Source organism: Canis lupus, chromosome 11, assembly GCF_003254725.2.
Source record: "Canis lupus dingo isolate Sandy chromosome 11, ASM325472v2, whole genome shotgun sequence".
In the NCBI taxonomy this organism is placed as follows: Eukaryota; Metazoa; Chordata; class Mammalia; order Carnivora; family Canidae; genus Canis; species Canis lupus.
The window spans coordinates 70,399,240-70,424,894 of NC_064253.1; the positions used below are offsets into that span (position 1 = coordinate 70,399,240).

General features: G+C 49.0%; 1 protein-coding gene across 4 annotated transcripts in view; it reads right to left on the reverse strand.

Annotated features, from left to right (window-relative positions):
• Positions 1–25,655, reverse strand: part of ASTN2 (astrotactin 2) — an 853,772-nt gene that overhangs the window by 633,471 nt on the left and 194,646 nt on the right. For all 4 annotated transcript variants that reach the window (XM_025432065.3, XM_025432067.3, XM_025432064.3 and 1 more), the window contains exon 3: positions 25,218–25,602. In XM_025432065.3, coding sequence (XP_025287850.1) covers positions 25,218–25,602 — 385 coding nt within the window. The remainder of the gene's footprint in view (positions 1–25,217; positions 25,603–25,655) is intronic.

A 25,655-nucleotide genomic window follows, 5' to 3' on the forward strand; every position in this document is an offset into this window, starting at 1 on the left:
TGACAACGATTCAATATGTTGATCCTACTTGCAGTTCGAATAACACCGTTGAAAGGATGACAAGCATACTTTTGAGTTTGGCCTCTGCGATTGGTGGTATGATCAACGGACAAAACACATCCCCTCTGAGCCTTAGTTCCTTCAACTGTGAAACAGAGATAATGATGCCTACGTTAAGAGCTGAACAAACTGGGGTTAACACCAGGGGAAATCACCACATAGATTTCCCCCTGCACAAAATAGGTGTTCAATAAATGGTAGTGATTACAGAGGCTGCTAATAGGGGAATTAGAGCAGAGCTAACTCCCTCTTGCCTGGGGGGCTGGGAAGGAAGATGAAGGGAAAAAAATCCCAGTCATTTTCTACCCAGGGGGTCTTTCTGTTTCCCAAATGTAACTATTTGCTGAGGGGAGGGGACCCTACTCCAAATGCCTCTGTTTGCTGTGACAGGATTTATAAATAAGTAAAATGCTTCATCAAACATTTATAGTTGTGTGTGAGAGTCAAAAAAATAAAAATAAAAAATAAAAGGGCACGTGAGCTCGGGATTTATTTATAGTGACTCCCTGTTTTCCTTTCCACCACAATTTCACAGCTTCGCTTCCATTTGCTTATGATTGTTCTTGGATGAACTTCACTTCCAAGCAGAAGGTATTAATTATTAAAACACAGACCAGAAAAAACAGCCCACACTGCTCCCCCAAACAATGACAGGATGATGCAGCAGAAGGAAGCCACCAGAAAGGAGGGCTTAGAATTGCCAGCACATGCTTTCCCACAGAGCCAACCCTTGGCAAAACTCATTTAAACACACACGCTGCGGGCACCCACTGTGTTCCGCCTGGGGGCTGCGCCAACCACGGGGAGGGGTCAACGATGAATTAGACCCTTTCTAACTCATCTCGGAGTGAAGGGAGGGAGCACCCAGCCAAGGAGGGAGGAGGTGTGTAAATACCAAAGCACACTTGAGGGGGGCAAGTGCCCCTGCACTAAGCATGCTGGGAAGGGCAAAACAGGGGGAAAAAACCCCTCTCAGGAGGCATCCTGGTCCTGGGGGCAGCGCAGCTTTGGGATCAGGCTCTGGCGGGTTTAGACCCCTTGCTCTCATGCCTCCTGGCTCTGTGATCTCAGGTATGCTACGGCCATCCCACTTGTGACAGCAATGTGATCATACCTCCCTGGCAAAGGTCACAGCTGGGATTAAATATGAAAATCCACGTGAGGGATCCCTGGGTGGCGCAGCGGTTTGGCGCCTGCCTTTGGCCCAGGGCGCGATCCTGGAGACCCGGGATCGAATCCCACATCGGGCTCCCGGTGCATGGAGCCTGCTTCTCCCTCTGCCTGTGTCTCTGCCTCTCTCTCTCTCACTGTGTGCCTATCATAAATAAAATAAAAAAAAATTAAAAAAAAAGAAAATCCACGTGAACTGCTAGACATACGTAAACATTCTTTAAATAGTACATATTTAATCGTATTACTATGGACACATATTTAGCATATAGTAGGTGCTAAATAAATAGTACGTCTGTCTCCTCCTCCTCCTCTTCCTCCTCCTCCTCCTCCTTCTCCTCCTCCTCCTCCTCCTCCTGTCCTTGCTTGAGAATATTAATTGGATTCAAAATTGCACCAATGTCCTGGCCACTCCAACCGCAGGATGCTTCTATATCACTGCTACCCCTCCACTCCCCACCAAGGGTATTCTCCTTCCTTGACCCCGGGCTCAGTCGGCTTCATAATTTGTCCGTTAATGTGTTCACTGAACAGCTAATACCATTAATATTGGTTCACTAATATTGATTGAGCATCTGTCATGTGACACCCCTGGTGTGGGCACTTGGGATTCAAAGAAGGAGAGAGATGAAATATCTCCATGAACCTTCCCATGGGGGAAAGGTGGCAATTACGTGCACGAGTGAGCCCAATGCAGGCTAGGTCAGGGGGTGCTAACACTGAAAGGAAAGGAAAGGCCAGGAAGAAGAGCAGGAATTTCTGGGGAAGGGGGATGCTACTTAAACCAGTCCTGGGTTATGGAGAGAGTAACATCTGTGCAGGGACCTGGTGAGGTCATCACACAGCCAGGTGGGTGTCTAAGGGGAGAGAACCTGAGGAAACAGAAGAGCATGTAAACTTGCCCTGAGTGGGGAGCACATTGGGCCTCAGACCGTCTCTCACTTTGGCCTTCTAAAGGGAAGAAAGGAGAAGATTGATCCAATTTCACAACCCAAGTCTATTTTTCCCACACACTAATGAGAAGCAATCTGTACCTTGCCAGTGTTCACGTTAGACTCTGCAAATCCATGCACAGATGCCTGACTGTGTGTTCTGGCCCTGGGCTTGCTGACAGCACCATCACTACCAACCACGTCCCTCTCAGGCTCTGAGCTTTACCAAGGCCAGAGCTCTCAGCAGCATCCAAGAGCACAGACTGGAATAATCTTTGACAACAGTAGGGTCTCACACGGGGATGGAAACAAAGCAAAATCAAGAAACACAAGGAGAAAAAGAAAAAAAGAAAGGAGGCATGGAATAAATATAGTTCTTTTTGCTGAATTAATTCAAATGTTCACAAGTTCATGGTGTTTCCCAGAGCACAAATGAGAGGGTAAATGTCAAGTATAAAGAAAGAGTAAGGGCCACAGAAGAACTTGCCTGCCTGGGTTCCTGACCTAGCTGTGTGACTTGGAAAAGTCTGCTTAATCTCTCTGTGCATAATTCCTCCATCAAGGAAATAAAAATAATAGGGGCACCTGGGTGGCTCAGTCGGTTGACGGCTGTCTATTGATTTCAGCTGTGGTCATGATCTCAGGGTCATGGGATCAAGCTCTGGGTCAGGCTCCATGCTCAGCATGGAGGGTGCTCAAGATTCTTTAGCTCCTCGTGCCCCTCTCCCAGCTAGTGCTAAATAAATAAATAAAATATTTAAAAACAAACACGAATGATAATAAACCTCGAGATAAGCTTATCCCAAAGGATTTATGTTAGAATAAAATGAATTAATCTGGGTAAATGTGTAGAACCGTACCTGGCTTGGAGTAAATGATCATAAAAGTTAGTTAATGTTTGGGAGGACGGATATACACATTTCTATAAATTCATATACAGAACACTACACAGCAATAAAATAAAATGAATCATGAGTACCTGTAACAACATGGATGAACCTCATGGATGATAGTTGAATAAGAAGAAGCTAGACACACAAGAGGGCACACCATAGGATCCCGTATCTATAAAGAATAGGAAAGGGCACCAGGCAGGCTCAGGCGGTTGAATATCTGCCTTCAGGTCATGGTCTCAGGGTCTTGGGATCCAGCCCCACATGGGGCTCCCTGCTCAGCGGGGAGTCTGCTTCTCCCTCTCCCTCTACCCCTCCCCACTGCTCGTGTTCTCTCTCTCAATCTGCTCTCTCTCTCAAATAAATAAATAATTTTTTAAAATAAAGAATAGGAAAAATGAACTGATGGGAGAGGTCGGAATACTGGTTGCTTTTGAAAGATATCTTCTAGGAAGGTACAAGAAGGAAACTTCAGGAGTGCTGGAAGCATAAGACTGCCCACTAGAACCTTCTGGGAGAAGAGGGTTGTTCATGTTCTGTGTCGTGCAATGCAGGTCACTGTATAATACAAAAGGCACATGTGACTTCTGAGTCTTTGAAATGTGGCTTGCAAAAAAAAAAAAAAAGAAAGAAATGTGGCTTGTGTGAACAAGGAACTAGATGTTTAGTTAATTTTACTTTATTATTTTATAGAGAGATCAAGAGTGAGCAAGCACAAGTGGTAGAGGGAGGGGCAGAGGGAGAAGGAGAGAGTCCCTATGAAGGCTTCCTGTTGAACACAGAGCCGGACCTCGGGGGGCTCGATCCCAGGACCCTGAGGTCATGACCTGAGCCAAAATCCAAAGTCAGTTGCTCAACTGACTGAGCCACCCAGGTGCAGCCTGTGAGCGCAGTTCTAAATCTCAGACTGGATGGTGGTAACATGAGCATATGTATAGGTTAAAAAATGCATCACAGATATACTTAAGATTTGTGTAATTTATAGACTTTACCGTATATGTGTGCCAGCCTTCGAAAGTTAGCTAGGATTATGAATGCACATACATCATACATCACCTCACTTGCTCCTCGCAAACCCAGTGCAATGTGGGAGAACAATTGTGGTCCTTCCTGCAGTAGCTAAACCGAGGCTCAGGAAGGTGGCTGTGGTTCTCAAGTGGTCGCACAGAGCTCATAAATGGCAGGGTAGAGGACAAGTCCACCCAAGCCCCTTCTTACAAATGGGAAAAAGGCAATACAAAATGACCCTGCTGAGCCAGTTCCATGCAACGATTCATTAATTCAATCCATACTTTTTTGAGCACCTGCTAAATGCCAGGCACTATTCCAGGTGCTTGGCATGGAGCAGTGGACAAAGCCCAGAAAAGTCCTTTTTTTCATGGAGCTGACAGCAGAAGTCTTTGGTCACTTTACATTCTGAACACCATGGAGAATCCCTTACCTGAGGTGACTTGACCATGAGCCAAACTGTGTGAAATCAGACTCAACTAAGCATCTATTAGCTATCTATTTACTGTCAGAAAATCCTAGACTTGAATCTTGATTCTTTCTGGAGCTGACTAGCCTCATTGTTTTTCTGTGCCTTAGCTCTTCCATTTATAAAATAAAGGATGAAGAAGACATAGTGGGAAAAAATACTAACTAAAAGAAAGGCGAAAAACATTATTAGTAGCCAAAACATTCATTACATAATGGTAAAAGATCAATTCCCTACAAAAAATAAATAGCAGTCCCACAAGTTTATTCACTTAGCAACGTAGTCCTAAAACATAAAAAAATAAAAAATTGCCAGAAATAAGGAAAACTTACCAGTCTAGATTTTCAATAGAAGATTTTAGCACAATTGTCTCAGAAATAACAGTAACAACAAAAAACTAGGTGGATAGAAACTTAGATATAGATATTTTGGTCAATACAATTAACAGGTAGGATCTAATGGTTAAACATGAAATCTTTTGTCTGATAATTGGAAAATGTAGGAGGTTTCTCAAACACATAGGAAGCATTTATAAAGAGTAACCATTTCCCACAGTATAAAGCAAGCCTCAACAAATAACTAAGAACCGAGTAAGCATCCAGATCATACTCTCTAACAAAACAAAATAAAATGAGTGTCAATAACCAAAATCTTAAAAAATATATATAACCAAAATCTTCTGAAGATTTATGTTTATAATTGGTGGGAGGAGGCTCAATCAATTGAGCACCAGACTCCTTGATTTTGGCTGGGGTCATGGTCTCTGGGTCATGGAATCTGCCAGAATCAGGCTCCAGGCATTGAGTGCAGAGTCCACTTGGGGTCCTTGATATTTTTCTCTCTCTCATCCTACCACTCTCCCCCTACTCACACCTCTAAATAAATAAATACGTAAATAAACAAACAAACAAACAAATAAATGAAATCTTTTTAAAAAACACAAATTGGTGGGGGTGGGTGGCTGAAATAAGTGATGGGGATTAAGGAGCACACTTGTGATGACCAGTGGGTAATGGACAAAAGTGTTTAATCACTATATTGTACACCTGAAAGTAATACTACATTGTATGTTAACTCATTGGAATTGCAATAAAAACCTTAAAAATGTTTGATATAATTAATGCTTCAAAGAAGAAACAAAGAAATTTGAAAAATATTTAGAACTAAATGTACACCATATAGCAACGCAAGTTCTACAAATAAAGCAATACCTAAAAAAAATTAGATATTTAATGGAAATATTAGTCAGGGAGAAAGACTGAAAATTAATGAGCTAGACTTTTAATTCAAGAGTCTTAAAAAGAATAATGGTAATAATAAAGGATGTAGAGAGAAGAAAATGATTAAGATGGAAATTAATGATGTAGAAAAGAAACAGTATAGAGTATCAATAAACCATGACCTAATTTAAAAAATACTAATGAAACACATAGAATATCAACAAGATTGAGAAAAGCCCAAATAAACCCATATATGGAACTAAAATGAGGATATGATGATAAATATGGTAGAGAGTTGGGATATACACAGACACACATATGGATTTAAAGATACCCATACAAATATGTACATATAATTTTTTTTTAAGTTTTCATTTGTTTGAGAGAGAGAGAGAGCACAAGCAGGGAGGAGCAGCAGAAGGAGAGAGAGAAGCAGACTCCCCACTGAGCAGGGAGCCCGAGTGGGGCTTGATCCCAGGACTCTGAGATCATGACCTCAGCTGAAGGCAGATGCTCAACCAACTGAGCCACCCAGGTGCTCCCAAATACGTACATTTAACACTATAAAAAACACAAAGCATTATGTCCATAAATGGAGCAACTTAGACCAAAATCAGTGACCCTAAGGAAAAGTGCCCAATACCAAAACTGACTCAGGAAGAAACAGATAACTGAAATAGCCATAAAAAAATAACTGAATCAATAGAGGATTTACATCTAACAAAGAAACAAACAAAAATAACAGGCCCAGACAGATTGAGGCATAAATTCTATTTTTTTTGAGGCATAAATTCTAAAAAATGTCAGGAGAGAGTCCTCAATTCCATGCAATAATTACATATACCAATAGTCATACATAACAGCATGATAGTATAAGAGGGAAGCTGCTCAACCTCGTGTTTTATGTAATAAGGATAACACTGATATTGAAAGTTGTCAAAGAGGTTAGAAGATATAAGACTCTTTTACTAATAGAATATATATCACCATAATACACTATACAGCCCGAAGAGAACACATCATCATCCTACTTCATGCATTAAGACTGTTTAATAAAATGTAACCCCAATTACAATTTTAAAAATTCTTAGTACACTAGGAACAGAGGAGGAATTTCTTTAGTATCCAAAGCTACTACAAAAATGTCATACATTATGACAGATTTTTTAGGATTCTTCCGTTTAAGGTCAGGAAGAAAAATGACATGGTCTGTCATCACCTGAATTCAGCACTGAATAAGAGGCCCCGTTTACAGGGGCAACAGGATAAAAGAAAACAAATACAAGATACACAGACTTGCAAAATGACTGTTAATTATATGATTTTTTCACATGGAAATAAAAGAAAATAAAAAAAAATAAAATAAAAATTAAAAAAAGAAAAAAAAAGAAAATCTAGAGGCAAAGGGTAATAAAATAATGAATCATATTTTCTGGACTTGTGATCAATGAGAATCTATTTCTATACACAAAGAAACAACAATTAAGAAACGCCGTAAAAATGAAAAGACACAATTTGCTCTAGTTGTGGAAGTGGCAATGCCCCTAGAAATTACATACAACAAAAGGGTGTGATATGCGTATAGAGAAAATTTAAAAACTATGTTCAAAGGCATAAAAGAAGGCCTAAAAAAAGATATATATTATTTCATGGATAGGAAGTCCGAGTTTTGTGAATTTCACAAATTGATTTTATAAATTTAATTCAATCCCAATTCCAGCACTGCTCTTTCTAAAATAGGAGAAGGTTATCTTAAAATTCACATATTCACATAGAAGAGTAAAGAGAAAAGAAGAGCCAAGACACTTCAGTAAGAACAATGAGGGGTCCTGCCCTATCTGATACCAAGACATTATAGAACTATAATAATTCAAAGTGTGTTACTAGAACAAGCATCAGTATATCGACCAGTGAAAAGCAATAGAGAGATCAGGAACTGGTCCCCAGACACAGAGACTTTGTCTATGGTGGTGGTGTTAGAAATCCACGAGTAAAGAGGGACTCTTTATCCACGTGAAAAAATAAAGCTAATTAGATTTATAACTCATCACATATACAAACAAGTCTAGGGCTAACGACCTACATGTAATAAGCCAAACCCTAAGAATCTAAAATAAAATACAGGAGCATCTTTAAGACATTAGGATAGTAAGAGATTTATTCCCAAAGTCACAAGAAGCATAAATGAGAAATGAAAATAATAATAATAAAATAGTAATAATAATAATAATAATAATAAATTCTGTAGCATTCAAATCAAAGTCTTCAAAATGAGGAAGCAATTCTCCCAACAAAATGAAAACATAAGTCACAGATTAGAAGATATTTTCAAAAAGACCAAGGGCAACTTATTTTTTATGAGATTATTATCAATATTTATAAAGAACTTCTTTCAATTAATAAGAAAAAGGAAAACGTGCAATGGATAGAATGAGGAAGTCGGAAGAACAAAACTGAATATAAGAGGTTTAACCTCATTAGTAATCTCTGACATGCAAATTAAATTAGCTTTGAAGTTATAATTTTATATCCTACAGATGGGCAAAATGTAAATCATCTGATAATAAGTGTTACTGAGAATTTGGGAAAACAGTAGCTTTTATACATGGCTGGTGGGTGTGTGATAAGGTACACGATTGAAAAGCATGAAGGAGAGTCCTAGATGTCATCACAACGACCATACGTGAAGTAGAAGTATAAACACTCAAACAGGAGGGGAACACCAACTTTAGGGTATGAAGAAGGGAATCAGGGAAGGCGATAATTTAGCTGGGTAATTTCAAATTTTATTTATACAAAAAGTATCTGGGGGCATCTGGGGGGCAGTCAGTTCAGTGTCTGCCTTCAGCCCAGGGTCCTGGGATGGGGGTCCATGTTGGGCTCCCTGCTTCTCCCTCTCCTGCTATAGCCACCCCTGCTTATGCAAGTTCTTTCTCTCTGTGTCAAATACATAAAATAAGAAGAGAAAGAAAGAGAGAGAAAGAAAGAAAGAAGAAAGAAAGAAAGAAAGAAAGAAAGAAAGAAAGAAAGAAAGAAAGAGAAAGAAAAGAAAGAAAGAAGAAAGAAAGAAAGAAAGAAAAGAAAAAGAAAGAAGAAAAGAAAAGAAAAGAAAAGAAGAAAAGAAAAGAAAGAAAAGAAAAGAAAGAAAAGAAAAAAGAAAAGAAAATATCCAAGGCGGCAGCAGTTGGTTAAACATCCAACTCTTGATTTCGGCTCAGGTCACGATCTCAAGGGTTGCGAGATTGAGCCCCGTGTCACGCTCTGGAGTCTGCTTGAGATTTTCTCTCTCCCTCGGCCCCTCCCTCCCTAAAATAAATAAATAAATATATTTTTAAAATCTGATGTATACCACAGAATAACATTTTGCTATAATTTGGTGGTAAGAATATTTCTATTCATATATTGATTTACTGTCTGGTCAAAGGAGCGCATCACCTACACCGCAGGAGGACCTTCAAAGAGATGCCGTTCAAGAGAGCGGACGCCGCACGGGAGGAAACAAAGACGAAGCCACGGGAAAAAGCGGTACTCGGAGGAGCACACACGATTCTAGAGCTTCGGTGTCACGATGGACCCCCGCGTCGCAGCAGGCAGCCAGCGCCAGGGGGAAAACCGGGCTGTCAGATTCAGATTCCCATGAAATTAAAATAACCGTGTGGCCAGAGAACACAGCCGTCCCGGCTCCAAGTCCTGGACTGATGTCGCTGTCGTGAGCCTGGTGTGAGGTATGAGCCAACATCCTCAGCTCGCCCCCGTCGGGGGCATCAGACTTTCCCTGCAACCGCGTCTTGGGAACAGCTGCACCAGCGCGCCCTCCCCTTCCTTACGTCCGGAAACGCTTGGTCTGAGGGCCCAGGCTCTGAATCTCCTTGCCAAGCAACCGGAGCTGCCCCCGACTCTGCAAATCCTCTTAGAAGAAAAGCTCAGACCCGGACCCGGCACGAAAAGCTCCCCACTCGAGAAAGGAGTGAATGGATCGTAGATTCTCATCGCGGAGCCACGGACAGAAGTTGTTCATTTGCAAGGACTGTGGATGCGATTACCCAGGGGCACACAGTAGGCACCAGCTGTGTTCGCCGCAGTGACTACCATCAGGCCTACATGCAGGATGCCCCGTTCTCCCAGCCTCCACCTGTTCCCTACGTCCTCTAGCCTCCCCTCAGCAACACAAACGTGACCTTGACGCTCCTTTGCTCCACACCTTCCAACGGCTTCAGGACAAAATCCCAGCATCGTACCATCACCACTTCGGCCCCGCGATCTGCCCTACGTTAGGTTCCAGTAGGTTCTCACCGCCTATAGCTTTCACGTTTCCCACTCCGCTCACCCCAAAGCGTAAAAAATAAATTTATTATTAAAAAATATATATAAATTATATATTATATATATTTATATTTTTTATATATCTATATATAAAATACCAGATACTGCATATACATCATCACCTGGAGATAAGTGAGCCAGCATACAAACCATTTCTGGCTCCCACAGGATGGAAGAGTCCCCAAGAGGTACGATGGACTAAGTAGCGTATGACACTCACCCGGATACAAACACCATGGGTTGCAGTGGTAGGAGAAAGTCCAGAGATGCTCCCCTTGCTCCTGAAAGGAGGTACCGCCTCTTCCTCTTCCAGCTGCTTCCCCTCCTCACACCCCTCCCTGGCCGTCTCTCCCCCTACCTGTAAGTTCCCTCAGTAGATCTAGGTGCCACACCAGGACATGGGGCGGGGCGGGGGGGGGGGGGCGCCTGGCGGCTGGTATTTTTTTATTTGCTCCATCTGGCGATTCTGAATTGTCAAGAGAACAGGGCTCCCACTTCAAATGTCATAACCTAACAAATTTATGGTGAAAACTCCCGTCCAAAGGTGGGCTGTGCTGTGTCTGTGTGATGGATGCACAGGCAGACATACGGAGCTGGCAGGCAGGGCAGGGCAGGCCCCCCTGCCTTACTCCATCTTATGCTCCCAGCCCCAACCTCCCGTCCTGGCTCGCTGCAGACCTGCCCCTTCCTAGATCTGGTGAAAACCGGTGGTTAGGGACTCAGCCCACCCCCTCCTCTCTTTATTTTGTCATCTCTTTTCTGCAGATCATGTCCTTCCTCTTTACCCTCCCTCCTAAGGACACAGGATCCTAGGACACGGGACTGGATGTTCCCTCCCGTTCCATGGAACGAAGAGGGGGATGGAGGTCCAGCGTAGGGTGCCTGAGTCAAAACAAACAGCACATCTGCAAAAGAGTCTGAATAAAGCACAGGGACGTCCGCTCCCAGGCATGCACATGATGGCATCTCCTGGAGCCTCCCAGCTCCTCGTGTCACAGTGACAGTCTTCCATGGAGCTCCCTGCCCTTATTCTAATCTACGCTGATGCCGCCACCTTAGGAATCCTTCTGGGAAGAAAAATATCTGGGCATGGCGCTCCCTATGCAGAAGTTTTCAGTGGCTGCCTAGTGCCTTCCAGATAAAGTCCATGTCCCCAGGATCTGGACCCTGTCTCGCCTCCCAGTCTGCTCTTCCCATGCATGGCCCCTTGCTCTGCTCCCTCTAGACACCTTGCAGTTCCCAGAATATGCCACTCTTCGTTCTTTCTTGCAAACCCCAGGACCTGTGCACATTGGGTTAAATGATGTATTTCTTCTCTTCAGGGTTCAGCTCACGTGTCACCTCCTGAAGGGCAGCCTTCCCCGTCATCCTCAGCACATTTATATGCTATTTCCCGGGGCGCCTGCGTGGCTCAGTGGTTGAGTGTCTGCCTTTGGCTCAGAGCATGATCCTGGGTCCTGAGATCAAGTTCTGCACCGGGTTCCCCGCAGGGAGTCTGCTTCTCCTTCTGCCTGTGTCTCTGCCTTTTTCTGTGTGTCTCTCATGAATAAATAAATAAATCCTTAAAAAAATAAATAAATGCTATTTCCCACGTATTCCTAGAATGCATGCTCATATTCACATTCTGGCACCTTCCCGGCAATAATTTATGGACGGCTCACTACGCACAGAGCACTATTCTAAACAATTTACTTGGAAAATTGCATTGAATCTTCACAGCAAATTTTAATCTGGCAACGCTCATATGCCCGTTTCAGGGATGGGGAAACTGAGCCCCAGGTCGTAGAGCTGTGAAGGTCACAGCAGATTGTCCACCGCCTGCACTCTCTAATATGCCATACGGCTGTGATTCCCCGTTTATCCAAATCTCTCTCACACACCATGAACTAGTCAGCTTGCTGAGGCCCCTAGAACCCTAGCACTTGGCACTCTGACTTGAACCCCTGCACAGCCTGCGGACTTGTAAATGGCCACTGAACCCAGGGCCCCTTCTCTCTTGCTTTTTTGTTTTCAAAGCATGCTAGACAGTAGGACGGTGAGGTGTCTGCAACACACGGACTCGGGCCCAGCAGACCCAGAGACCCCGATGTAAATCCTCGCTCTCTTACATCCTGCAGCTTGAAACAGTTAAGCTCTCTGACTCCCCTTTTTCCTGGGCTGTAGAACAGGGCTCATGATGAAAACCTGTAGGATAATCGTAAGGATTAAAGAAAGAAATGCATAAAAAGTACATAGCATAGTGCCTGGAACTCAACAGCCAGCAGGTACTCAATAGGTCTTGGCTGTGGCTGCCAAGACCTATCACTCACTGGGTTCCTTCTCATTCTAGTTTGTTCTCTCTCTCTCTCTCTTTCTCTCTCTCCCCTCCACCCCGTGACTCTCCTTAATCAAGAGGCATGGCCCCTCAGCAGGACTTGCTTGGGGTCTGTGCGGGCTGAGAGGGGAGCATGGCCGTGCTGGCCCACTAAGCCCAGCACCCCCGTCCACCATGCTGCCACCTTCCAGCTGTGAAATAGAGTCCCTGCTCGAATGGGCCCCAGAGCTGTCAGGGGGCTGCCAATTTCACAGTTCATGACGCTGCTGCTCCCCCCTGATGAATGAGGTGCCAGCAGCCATGGGCAGGGCCATGACACCGGTCACGTGGGACGCCCCCCCCCTCCCTGCCTGTGCTTCCCGAGGAGGGGCGAACAGGCCAGCCTCATGCATATTTATGCAGGGAGAGAAATGATTTTGTACTGCCTGCCTTCCCCAAAAATAAATAAGATTTCACCCAAGTCTCGTGCATTTCCCTCAGTGAACTCAGCATGCTTCAGGGAAGAAAAACCACACACAAACACACACACACACACACACACACACACACACACAACTAGGGGAAACTGAAAACACTTTATACCACTGATCTGAGCAGAGCATCTGATGCCAAGAATGACCCAGGGGACATGGGAGATATTAAACCCTGGAGCATGGATAGGGTTATTTTAAAATTAATCCAGTTCTACCCCCATAACCCTAGGGGAATTAAAACGGATAAGGCCCAAACTCAGTGGGGCACATGAAGCCTGCCCCACCACCCCTGAAGTCACTGTTGTCCACCTAGACCATCCCTCAGCTCAGACCCAGATGCTCTCTATTCCCTGTGACAGCCAACCAGACCCAGCTTCCATGACGCCCTCCCCAGGGACGGTGGAAGGAACGTTTTCGTTTTTTGTTTTTTTTTTCATTTTTTATTTATTTATGATAGTCACAGAGAGAGAGAGAGAGAGAGAGAGAGAGAGAGAGAGAGAGAGGCAGAGACACAGGCAGAGGGAGAAGCAGGCTCCATGCACCGGGAGCCCGACGTGGGATTCGATCCCAGGTCTCCAGGATCGCGCCCTGGGCCAAAGGCAGGCGCCAAACCGCTGCGCCACCCAGGGATCCTGGAAGGAACGTTTTCATCTCAGAACGACCCCAAGCCCTTCATCCCAGACACATTATCTCTGGAAAGCCACTTTAGCTTGCCATGCCTCAGTTTCCCCATCTCTGTGTAACAGAACACTCGGGCCCAGGTCCCACACTGTGTTCTAGTCTTGCTGGCCTCCGGGTCACCAAATGGGCCAAGCTTTTTCTTTGCAAAAGTCACTTCCTCAGCATTTTGGCTCTTCATTTGGCTAAATGCTACATATCCCTCCGACGTGGGCTTAGGTCTCCCCTCCTCAGAAAGGCCTGCAGGACAGCCACACTGAGGCCATGCTCCCCTTTCCTCTCCCAGAGACCTTAGTACATTCCCCTGCTGGCAGCTGTGTATTAAATTTGGAAATGTGCGATGAGTTGGAACAGGTCATAAGTCCATGTTCCACTGGTAGGCGATGCGTCGGAGGGCAGGGTTCATCCAGCCTCTGCTCAGTCCCAACCACGGACCTTGTCACAAATGTGTGAGTGAACCGGGGGCGGTGGGGAGCTGTGGGAATTAAGCAAAGTAGCACACGAAGGGCCTGATCTGTTTGCAGAGGATGCTCAACACAAGAATCACTAGCATTCATTGAGCCTTTTCTTTGCAAGCACACTATTTCACGTGCTGTGACATGTTCAACTCATTTCGTTTGCCAACAGGGAGATGCATTGTCTCATTTTCCCTGCTTTAGAGATGGGGACAGTGAGAGGTTGGGACATTCACTCATTTGTCCAAGGGTATGCACAGCTAGTATCAGGAACTACCAGGGGTAAACGGGGACAGCCTAGCTCGAGCCCACATGCCTAACGGCCTCCAGAGAGATCTAATCTCCACTCCATCTTCCCTCTTGGATCTTTCTTGGCCTGAAAGACCCTAGTTGAAGGCTCTCCCTCTCTCATGAAGTCCTTCCTAATTTTCCATCCCTATTCTCTTCCTTTTTGGAAACCCACACCCCCTTTCCCCAGACCCTTGCACAGACAACTGGAATTACAACATGTGGCCCTTGCAATCAGAATATTCTCTACCACCATCTGGCCTTTGGGTAGGAAGAGGCAAACTTTATTTTCCTACAATGTGGGGAAAGATTTCTGTTTCTACAGGGGATATTTCTTAGAGTAGGGAAGTTGCTTTCTCCTCCCAGGCCCTCCAGGGTAACACTCACACTCCAGAACACAACCAACCTAACAGCCAGGAGCACCCTCCCTTCTTAGAGTTCTGATATCACCTCTGTCCTGAGAGTCCCAGGACCTAAGAGCTGGTAAGGGAAGTGGAGACCTCACATGCACTTGGCCATGCATCAAGAGTCTGGCGGAGGCCCAGGGACAAAGAGGGCTTGACTTGGGCCGCGTGGCACGCTGAAGGCAGAGCCGGGCTCCCTCATCCCCCTCCAGTGCCCTCCGCTCTGTCTCCCCCTGCTTTCTCTTCCCTGAAGGAGAACTACAGGTACAACAAGCGGCCATTGCCAAGGACACAGCAGGATGGGACAACGCGGTGCTGCACCAAAGCTGGCTGCCTATGTGTCCACTGAGGGAGGCTCTCTCCCAGGGTGATGAACAGCGCCAATCAGGCGGCACTTAACATAATTATAATGAAGTGGCTGCATCTGGCCTCCCAAGGCTTCGTTCACCAGGGAAATGATGAGGAAGTGATGTCTCTCTCTCTCTCTCTCTCTCTCTCTCTCTGCCAACCTCCTGGGACTCTAACCGTATAGTCCTGGAGCCAGGAGGCTATACAAAGAGGCTTGAGACTGACCTCTGCCACCTATTAGCCCAGCTAGAACGAGAATTACTGGCGTCCTTTGTCCCTTCTGCAGCATTTCTGTGTAAGGACATACCAGGAGATCAGAGTCTGCATGAGACAACGTCTTCCCTTTCCTCTTAAAGAGCTCCTGGCTTTTCTAAGAACTTCTCCTCCTCCCCACCCACACCCCTGTTAGTCCTGCCAGCTGGGCATATGGCACTAAGTTCTGGTTCAACCTCCATTGGCCCTGTGCCCGATGTGTATCCCCAGCCCCAGAATTCTGGTGAAAGGGGCAGAAGCAGAAAGACGTAGGAGTTTAGCCCTGAAAGGGTCCAAGCTGCTCATTAAGGGCAGATGAGAAGACTGAGGCTCAGGAATATATGATTTTTCCCAAGACCATTCATGTGTATGACGTGTGGCCTCTGCGCCAGGCTATTCATGCATTATTGCATTCCATTCTCAAAACAACTCTAGCAGTCCAACGTTAGCATTCAACCGGCTTCACAGATCAAGAATCTGAGACTTAAAGAAGTGAGTTAGCTTGTCCAACATCAAGGCGCTAGGTGGGGACAGGATTGACACCCGTGACTGCCCCCGGTTCCAAACCCATTGTCTTACTGCTGGCTGGCCACTTGCCAGAAAACCTTCCCATTACTTTTGCTTTGACCGATGGACCAGTGTGTCCTTGAACATTTTGGTGAGTCAAAAGTCGGTTAAATGCCACCCTCTTTTGCATGCATTGCTGGGGTGCTCGCTATTGAAGGGGATCCTGCGGAGAATGCTTTTGTAAAAATAAAGAACCATTTAGGAAAATAATCCATCATTCCCTGATTTATCTGTTTGCTAAGCTGAGCTATTCACAAACCAGATCCTTTGGAAGCAAGACACACCAGTCCTGCTCCGAGCAGATGGCCTCCCCGCTGCTGTGGACAGGGTATGATGCTTTGAGGGCCTGCCATCCCCGCAGGTGCCCGCCTTGGTGAAAGGCAGCTGCAGGTGATTCGGAGCCCAGGGGCTGCCCTGCTGGGCGCACTGAGACTCCGCCGTCTGGGCAGAGCTGGTGGGCGTGAGCTCCACATCTGGGCAGGGACCACGTCGGCTTAGTGGGCGGGTGGTGGCATGGCCTGGGTGGGGACCGGTCTGTGAGGACATTATGTCCTGGGCATGCGGAATTCCCTCATAGGGCCTCTGGACGGGGGACACAGAAGAGTCAGATCAGCTTACGTGACGAGGCACGGAGCAGAGTCGGGCACGAATGCCGTGACACGGTAGCCACGGGCAGGGACCGAGACGCGGACATGGATCCGTGAGGTCGGCGGCACCACGTGTGGTGCACACAGCCTGCTGGCCCTTGTCAGGCCCCACAATGGCTCTTCCTCCACGACTCCTGGGGTCGCTTTCTCATCGTCCCGGGTCCCTGGCTTCTCCGACCTTCAGGCAGTGGGGCACCGGTGCGAAGCGAGCGTGCCAAGGTCACACAGACCGAGGTACACATCTGGGGGTGAGCACGAAGCAGGGACACCATCCAGAGCTGTCCCCACTCTGGATGCCTCATTTGGGGAAAAAAAAAACAGGGGGGGCACTGGGGGTCCCCGGGGGGCTCAGTCGGCTACGCATCTGCCTTCAGCTCAGGTCATGATCCCGGGGTCCTGGGATGGAGCCCAGGCAATTAGGCCAGGAGCGGGGGGTGGGGGTGGGCAGGGAAGGTGACCAAGAGGGAGGGGGGCCTGCGGGTGGGTCTCAAGCTGCGAGTGGCCCAGGCAGGGGAGGAGGAAGCCCGGGCCCACGGCTGTGTGGTCGCCGGAGGGCCAACAGCTCTTCGGGAGCAGACTCCTGCCCCCCGTGGTGTCCACCTGCCCCAACAGCATGGCTCCTGGACGACGTACAAGGATACTCCCAACTTCAGTATTCATTCCACGGATGAGGGAACACGCACAGCGAGCAAACAGCTGGTTTGAGGGACCACAGCTTGTTTTTAAGATTTTTTTTAATGTATTGATTTATGAGAGACACACAGAGCGAGGCGGAAACACAGGCAGAGGGAGAAGCAGGCTCCCTGCAGGGAGCCCAACGTGGGACTCGATCCCGGGACCCTGAGGTCACGCCCTGGGCCAGAGGCAGACGCTCAGCCGCCGGCCCCTGGGTGTCCGTCATCCTACGCTCATACAGGACATACACACTACGTGCCTGGGCCAAGGTCCACTTCCAGGGTTGCAGAGGGAAAAGCATCCCTTGAGAAGCAGGGGGCAGGCGGGCGACGCTGGCTGGAGTTAGCCAGGCCCCACGGCCCACACCCAGCAGCACCTGCTGCCCTGCCCCTCCCGGCGCCCCTGCGCGCTGGATATGGTGAGCGCTCCAGACAAACTGCGGTGACTGGTGTTTAGAGTCGCTATCTTCGCGGACCGCTTCAGGCTTGACCACCTCCTGGGCTGGGCATCCTGCACAAAGGAAGGGGAGCCCGAGTCCGGGGTGCCAGGGACTTGCTCTTGGCCTCATGCTCAGTGCACTACAGGGAGGGGGAGTCTGGTGCCAGCTGGGCCCCTCCCCACCCCGCGTCCCTGGCCTCTGGCCCCTGATAGCCTCCGTCTGGCTGGGAGCTCCCAGGGCAGGGAGGCGAGGATGGGCAGTGTGGACATATGCCTCCCAGGAGGCCCTGGGCTCCCCGGGACACACACAGGAGGTGGACTGCTGCTTCCCATGGGCCTCTGCGCCCACGGCTGGGGCGGTGAGGGCGACCTCGAGTCCCCTCCCTCTGGAGGAACGCTGGGGCCCAAGGGCCGGGACAGGGCAGCAGTGACCCCAAGAGCAGCCCTCCTGGAGGAGGCGCCACCCCTTGGCTCCTGCTATGCTGGGGAACCCAGGCCTCCCAGAGTCTCCAACAATGGGGGAGGCGGAAACGCAGGTCCAGGTCAGGATGATTAGGGACTCGGCTGAAAGTGTGAAAGGCACTCCCGGCGCACGCGATACAAGACCAGAGAGACACCCCTGGGGGCCAGGCTCGACCCTGGGGACTCCAGAAGGTAACCCGTATTCTCCGGTATCCCCGGCACCTTCCCCTCTGAGAGTCAACACCACCCAACACCACCCCCCTTCTCGTCTTGACTCCAACTGCTTAACACCTTTGTGAGAAATCATCCCCTCTTTCCCAATGACTCCTCATCTCACTGACAGCAAAAGCTAACACCCTTACCTACCAGGCTCGACACAACCTTCTTTTCAATGTCTCTGTGACCCAATTTGTTCCACTGCTCTTCCCCAGGCTGCTTGTTCCTGTTCTTGAACGCCGCGCCAGCACCGTGATGCCACAGGGCCTTTGCACTTGCTCTTCACCCTGCCTGCAGAGTTCTTTCCTCAAATATCCAAACGGCTTACTTCTTCATCTACTATTGTCTGGTCCTCAAATCAGTGAAACCTTTCCTCAGGGCCCTAATTTCCTTCCTTTATTTCTTCCTCGCTGCAGTGATCATGAGTTGATATTATATATAATCATACATATGATCAATATGTAATATCATACATGATATTATACATATATCGAAATACATATAATATCATATATATAATTGCATATATCATATATATAATACTTATGATTATACGTATGATTATATATATGATATTATATGTATTTTGATATATTTATGCTTATAAAATATTTCTATTTTATATATAATCCTATGTTTTTACATTGACATATTTTTTTTCTTGTTCATTTCCTTATGGGCCTTTCTATATTAGAAAGTAAGCTTAATGGAAACATGCTTGTGTATTAACTGCTTTATCTTTTGTGCCCGGACACATAGTAGAGACATAATTAGAGCTTGCTGAATAAATAAATTAAAAAATAGACACTAACAGGGGCGCCTGGGCGGCTCAGTCAGTTAAAGGTCTGACTATGGCTCAGGTTGTGATCTCAGGGTCCTGGGATCGAGCCTCGCTTTAGGATCTGCTCTTAGTGGGGAGTCTGCTAGTCTTTCTCCCCTCCCCGACTCATGCTCTCTCTCTCTCTCAAATAAATAAAATCCTAAAAAAGAAAACCAGATTAACAACGGTTTCCTTATTTAACAACTGTTTACTGAGATGTTATGACAAGAGGTGTTGAGATAAACGTGTATCAAGGACTTTAAAACAGTCAGATCGTTTGACCCAGTGATTCCACTCCTGGGAATGTATCCTGGGAAAATAATACAGAATAGCGAAAAGCAACATGAAGCCCCAAGATGCTTGCTGCTAACGAGCACCAAATAAGAAGGAAGTAACTGAAAGGTTCACCAATAGATAAGCTATGAGACAGTCCTAAGATGGAATGATAAGCATGTTGAAATATTATGACATAATATTTCGTAAAAGTGTGTAAGATATAAAATCATAGCTTTTCAAGTTTCAATATGTAAAAGAGGAAAAGAAAAAAATAGGAAAACACTGCAAACAGTTACTTTGGCTATTGATGAGGCGTTATGAAAACCCACTAATGGAGGCTCTTTGAACAGTTCCCTATGATGAGCTTACTCACTTTTATATGGAGAAAATATTAGAAAAGTGAACACCGATCGTAGGTGTGGAGGGGGATGGTGATTTCCGACAGCCCCGGGCGGCCCAGCACATGGGGGCCAGAGGCAGGTGGGGGCCCCCCAGGAGGCGGTGGGCCTGAGCCACCCGGACTCTGCTGGTGGCCGTCGGGGCCCCGCTGGGTGAGGTCCAGCTCCCTCCACGGAGGCTGGGACCAGGGACCGGAGCCACAGAGCCCCCGCCTGCTGGGAAATGGCTCCAGCTCGGATCAATCAGGGAACAGTCTCTTCAGCCCCTGGCATTTATCAAACCTCCTCCACCCTCATGTGTCAGCGTGCGGGGGCGGGGGGGGGGGGCTGCCTCTCCAGGGAGCAGACCAATCAAGTCAGAATGCCCGGCACAGCCCTGGAGACGAGCAGGAGCCCCCCCCCACCCCCGCCCCGGGTAGAAGGGAGAAAGGAGAAAGGAGAGGCTGGGAGGTGGGGAAAGGATCACAGAGGGGGGACGGGGAGAGCAAATGTTCAGAGAACGCCCGTTTGTTTTGCTATCGTGGCAATTAATGCTGGGAAGTGACATTTTAAGGGGCTCCGGTGACAGCTTTGGTGACATTCCTGTTTGTGATCCCATGACAAATCTCTGTGTACATCTTATTCTAGAGAGTGTGGAGACAGCTCGGAGGACGGCGGTGCGGGGAAGCGAGCTCCTGTGTGGTGCAGGCCGTGCCCAGCCTCTGCATCCAGGCACCAGGGCCACTATGTGTGTGTGTGGGGGTGGGGGCGGGGGGTGCACATGTCAAAGCAGAAGCAGCTCTGCTGCAGAGTCAGGGCCCGGAGTCCGCAGCCCTGTTAACTCCACTATTTGGTAACATTAATTGGAGAGAAAATACATGTTCTACTATTCTACAAGACGCCAGTTGAGGGAGGGAGGGGGGAAGGGAGGGAGGGAGGGAGAGAGGGAGGGAGACAGGGAGAGAAGGAGGGAGGGAAGGAGGAGGGAGGGAGGGGGAGGGAAGGAAGGAGGGAGAGAGAGAGAAAGAGAGAAAGAAGAAAGAAAAGAAGGAATGAAAGGAAGGAAAAGAAGGAAAGGAAGAAAAGGAAGGGAAGGAGGGAAAGGAAGAAAGGAAGGAAGAAAGAAGGGAAGAAAAGGGAAGAAAGAAAGAAAAAAAAAAAAGAAAAGGACTTCTCATTTAGGAATTCTTGCCAGAAAAAAAAAAAAAAAAAGGAATTCTTGCCAGGCGGGCTCGGTCTAGGGAGTCTGTTCATTCAAGCACAGATCTTGCCCCACTTTCCTTCCTAAGCCCAAACAAGAAAACTGAAGGGAAACAGACGAAGCTGACATTTCGCCACCTGCGAACCAGAAGGAATCGCCCATCGCGTCTCACCTGCAGCCCCGCCACACCCATCCCGGGGCCCACGGCTCCCCAGCCTTGCCTTGAACGTCCCAAGACGAGGAGTGTGGACGTTTAAGATGAAGGCGAGGGTGGCGGAGACGTAAGGAGCTGCTTCCCGATGCGGTTCCGGGAGCCACAGAGAGGAGTGCAGCAAGGCCAGAGGGAGCCTGAGCCTGACTCGGGGCCTGCGGAGCCCAGGAGAATGTCCCCCCCCCCCCGGCTCACTCCGTGTCGCGGAGGGGCCAGTGATGAAACTTCTCCGAGCCCCGTAGGGCTCTGCGTGTCCCCAAAGGGGCTCAGTGACATACAGAGTACATATAATGTTTATGAAGCCGTTCTGTAAATGTTAAAGGACTGCATAAAATAAAGCGGCTGCTACTGTTTTATGTCCCCGAAACCACGAGCTCCGAGAAGAAAACCATTTCCCTTCGTGCTCCGTCTCTTCATCATTAAATGCAACGTCCTGCTCATAGTAGGTGCTCATTAAACACCTGTTTACTAGTTGAGCGAGTGAGTGAATGGATGAGCGGCGAGGGAAGAGGGCACCCGAAAGAGGATGCGGGGACCGAGTGTCAGCCCACCCCTCGGCAGGAGCCGGCGACGGTGCAGGGAAGACGCGGAGCACAGAGGACACAGGCCTCTACTCTGCAGACTCCAGGAAGTACTTTCCACAAGGAGCAGTTGGGAATACGACGCCACGGCCGTTGAGTGTAAGGAGGTCACACACACAGGTTTCTGCTTTTTAGGATAAAGAAATTATCTTTCAGGGACGCCTGGGGGGGCTCAGCGGTTGAGCATCTGCCTTTGGCTCAGGTCAGATCCCAGGGTCCTGTGTTTGAGTCCCACATCAGGCTCCCCGCAGGGAGCCTGCTTCTCCCTCTGCCTGTGTCTCTGCCTCTCTCTCTGTGTCTCTCATAAATAAATCTTAAAAAAAGAAAAAAAAAAAAAAAAGAAAAGAAACTTCCCAGAACAGGGGATAACTAAGTAGAGGTCTCTCTCTCTATTCCTATTTCCTTCTTGCTTCTTTCCCTTCCTTTAATCACAAACAGCATGCCTTATTTTTTTCTTCTTTTGTTTTTTCACAATAATATCACAAAATTAAGAAAACCCGGTATCCACTCAGCCACCCCCCTCCCCAACCTCTCCCTGGATAAAGTGATAAATTCGTCATTTTCATTGCCTCGAGCTTGCAGGCATAATACTCAGGGAAGGGAAACGTAAACGTAAGGACGGGTAAGGAGAACTGGGAGGAAAACGCCCCACGTATCCGTTGCGCGCCCGACACAGCGCTGGGCGGTCACACACCTGCACGACTGAGCCCGCAGCAAGGCGCGGCAGCCAGCTCTCAGCAGCGGGGTGCAGAAGACCTGGGACCTTCTGAGGAGCGGGCATGGCGCGAACGACGCCGGCCACAGCACGACCGGAGAGGCTTCTGAGGCCACCAGGTTCCTAGAGGCTGGGAGCTGCAGGAGGGGCCTCCAGGGTGGGGCTGGTACGGGGCATTGGAGAGCTCGGGGCAGCGGGCCACCTCCCGACCTGACGAAGGGTCAGTCTGGCCATGGGGGGGGACAGGAGTGGGGTCATCCGCTGAACGTCAAACCCCTCAGGACACCACTCTCAGGGTCTAAAGGCCAAGCCGTGGCCCCTTGGTCAGGGAACTTCCTCCCTCTGCTCTCCAGAGCATGCCCCCCCCGCCCCCCGTCACCTGCAGTTCCAAACCAAACGGGGGCCCACTGAGCCTGAGAACGGCCAAGGCACTTGACGTTATAGGCAAATTCTGAGTGGGGAAGGTGCAGGTGGGATTAGCCTTTGGCAATACAATCTCTGAACCGCTGTGGGATGACTGCTGTTGGGGTGCCCAGCCTCCGACGAGTTGCTCGCTCTTGACAAAACCCAGGCCCCAGGTCCCCCTCCTAAAGAGAGCACCTCCTCTCCCCAAGTCGCCAGCCGAGGTAACAGAGCACCCATTTGGTCTGAGCTGCTGCGAGGTCGTCCACCATCCGCCGGTGGAACCTCCCCCTCTCCTGCCTATAGGGGAGGACCCAGAGCTCAGGGCCCTATGGTTGCAAGACCAGCCCCTAGCAGCCGCCTCCAGGCGGTCAGGGTGACAGAATCCCGGGTGGGACCAGAAGTGTGCCCTCCACTTCCTCTTGCCTGCATCTCTTCCTCTTCCCTCCTTATGGGATCTAAGGGGGGCGGAGACAGTGCTAAATGAAGGGCTTTGTGTTCTGACAAACTGCACTTTTAAAGCCGAGGCAGAAACATTAAAAAAAAAAAAAATACTGTGGGTCAGACGAAAATAGGTGAGGCGATGGCCCGGCCTGGCACAAGGGACGGTGAGGAGGTTTGCCCAAAGCCAGGCCACGCGAGGGCGGCCCGAGGAGCGGGGTTCAGCTCAACCTGCTCATCTCCACTTCCCGGGGGGGGGGGTGTCAGTAAACCATCTGTTTAGAGACGGGAGTGGCCCGGAGGACCAGGGAAACATCCGAGACCGCGGCGGCTGGAGTATACAGGGAGGCGGGGGGTGAGCAGTGGACCGGGGTGAAGCATACTCTGGAAGGCCCCCTGAGAGCAGGGGCCTGAGGTCTACAAGCACGGCTCTCGGGATCCGACACGTGCCCCGTACCAGGCCCCGGGGCAGGTAACTGGCACACATTTCATTTTCATGGTGGATCCTTCCGGAACCCTTCAGTGAAGGAACTGAGACCCAGAGGGTTGGATTCTGTTTTTCCAAGGTCACGTGGTAAATAAGGGAGTCAGGATTTGAACCCGGGTCCAGGGGACTCCAAAACCTGCACTCTGGGACTACTGTCTCATTCTCTTCCCTCAATGGGCTTCCAGGCTGGAAAAAAACGTCTCCTCTTACAAAGACCTTTTAAGAACCTTTGAAGAACCCCCCTAGAGTTCTTGTTCGCCCCCTGAGCACCATGGGAAGATGGGTCCAAGAGGAAGGAGAGAAGTAGGACGCAGAGGTCAGAGCTCGAGGGCTGGCCCAACCAGCGGGGCATCCGCTGGATTCACAGATGCAGCGGGTGGCTGTCAGGATGGGGTCTCCAGGCCCAGCCTTCAACCCGTCGTCACCACCCGTATCACAGAGACGATGAGGGGAAATGAGCAGAACGGTGCCTTTGCAGCATTTATGGGACAGGAGTCAAACTCCATCTATAAACGGGCCGGTGCCCCGACAGTGAATGAAGACAGATACGCATGTACTCTGTGCTGACGTCCAAATAATCGATTGTCCTCCGACGTCAGGGAAACGGGTCTTTGCAACAGCACGTGGGAGGAAGGGTAAGAGGCTACGGTCACCAGAAAGCCCCCTAGGAACCAGCGGCCGCAGCTCAAAAGCTCGGTGATCTCGAGCTGCATCGGCGGAGCACGGCAGCCAGCAAGAGGGGGGAAAGGCGCGGTTTGCTTAGCACAGGAGCATCGCCCCCGTGAGCGGAGGACTGTTCCTTGGGCCTGTGGCCTAACGCACGAAAAGTCAGACTCTCCTCCTACAGGACCGCGACCGGGAGGCTGAAATGTCCGAAACCTACGTCACATGAGTCCAGCCAAAGAGACTGGGATTATTTAGGTTGATTTCCAGAAGTTACAGGGCATCTTTTTTTTTTTTTTTTCTTTTTTGCCCTTGTCAAATTTTCCAAGAGCTGCCTTAGAGAAGGAAGATCGGATTCGTTTTCTTTGCAGACACAAAGGCCCGGGGAAACAGATGTCGGTTCAACGGAAGGAAAGTTTTCCTAACAGGAGGGCCTGAAAGTGAGATGGGTTCTCTCCCTTGTGGAGTGAGGAGGTCATCAAGGGAGGTAATCAAGAGACAATGGAGGGATACGGAACTACCTAACTTCCCGTGCTCCTCAAAACTGCAAGAACACAGACTCTCTTGTTCTTTTTTTTCCTCCCATCGCTACTGAAGGATGAGAGAAGACAAACGCTGATAACCCGGCAGGGAGACTGGCCACAAACCCAGAAAGGCTCAGCCCAGAAGGCACCACCTGCGCCCCCATCACCGCCCGGCTCCCCCAGATGCCTACCCCCCGCCAAGGTGGGATGTGACAGGGGAGACTCACCTTTCTTCTCAAAGTCCCCCTTCTCCTCTCCGGGCCGGCCCAGACTGTCCAGGGTGTGGGTCACCTGGCTGCCAAACTCATCCTCCCGGGACACATGGTTGGTGCGCCGGGGCAGGTCCTCGTCGTCCTCGTAGTCGTAGTCATCCAGGATGGGGGTCTCCCGGATGGGTACCCCGATGACGGAGTTGTGAGCCTGCAGCCGAGACGCGCGGAAGCTTTCCCGGGCCTGGGGTCCCAGCAGCACTGACGGGATGTAGTGAATCTCGTGCGTGGCTTCCGTGCTCGCGCTCTTCTGGGGCACCCGGCGGCGTTTCTGCCAGCGGCGCTGCGCGTACAGCGCCACGGTGAACACCAGCAGCAGCAGCAGCAGCGCGATGAGGCCACCCTGGAGCAGAGGGAGGAAGACACGCCGGTGGGCTGCGGGCTCCGGGCCTCGGG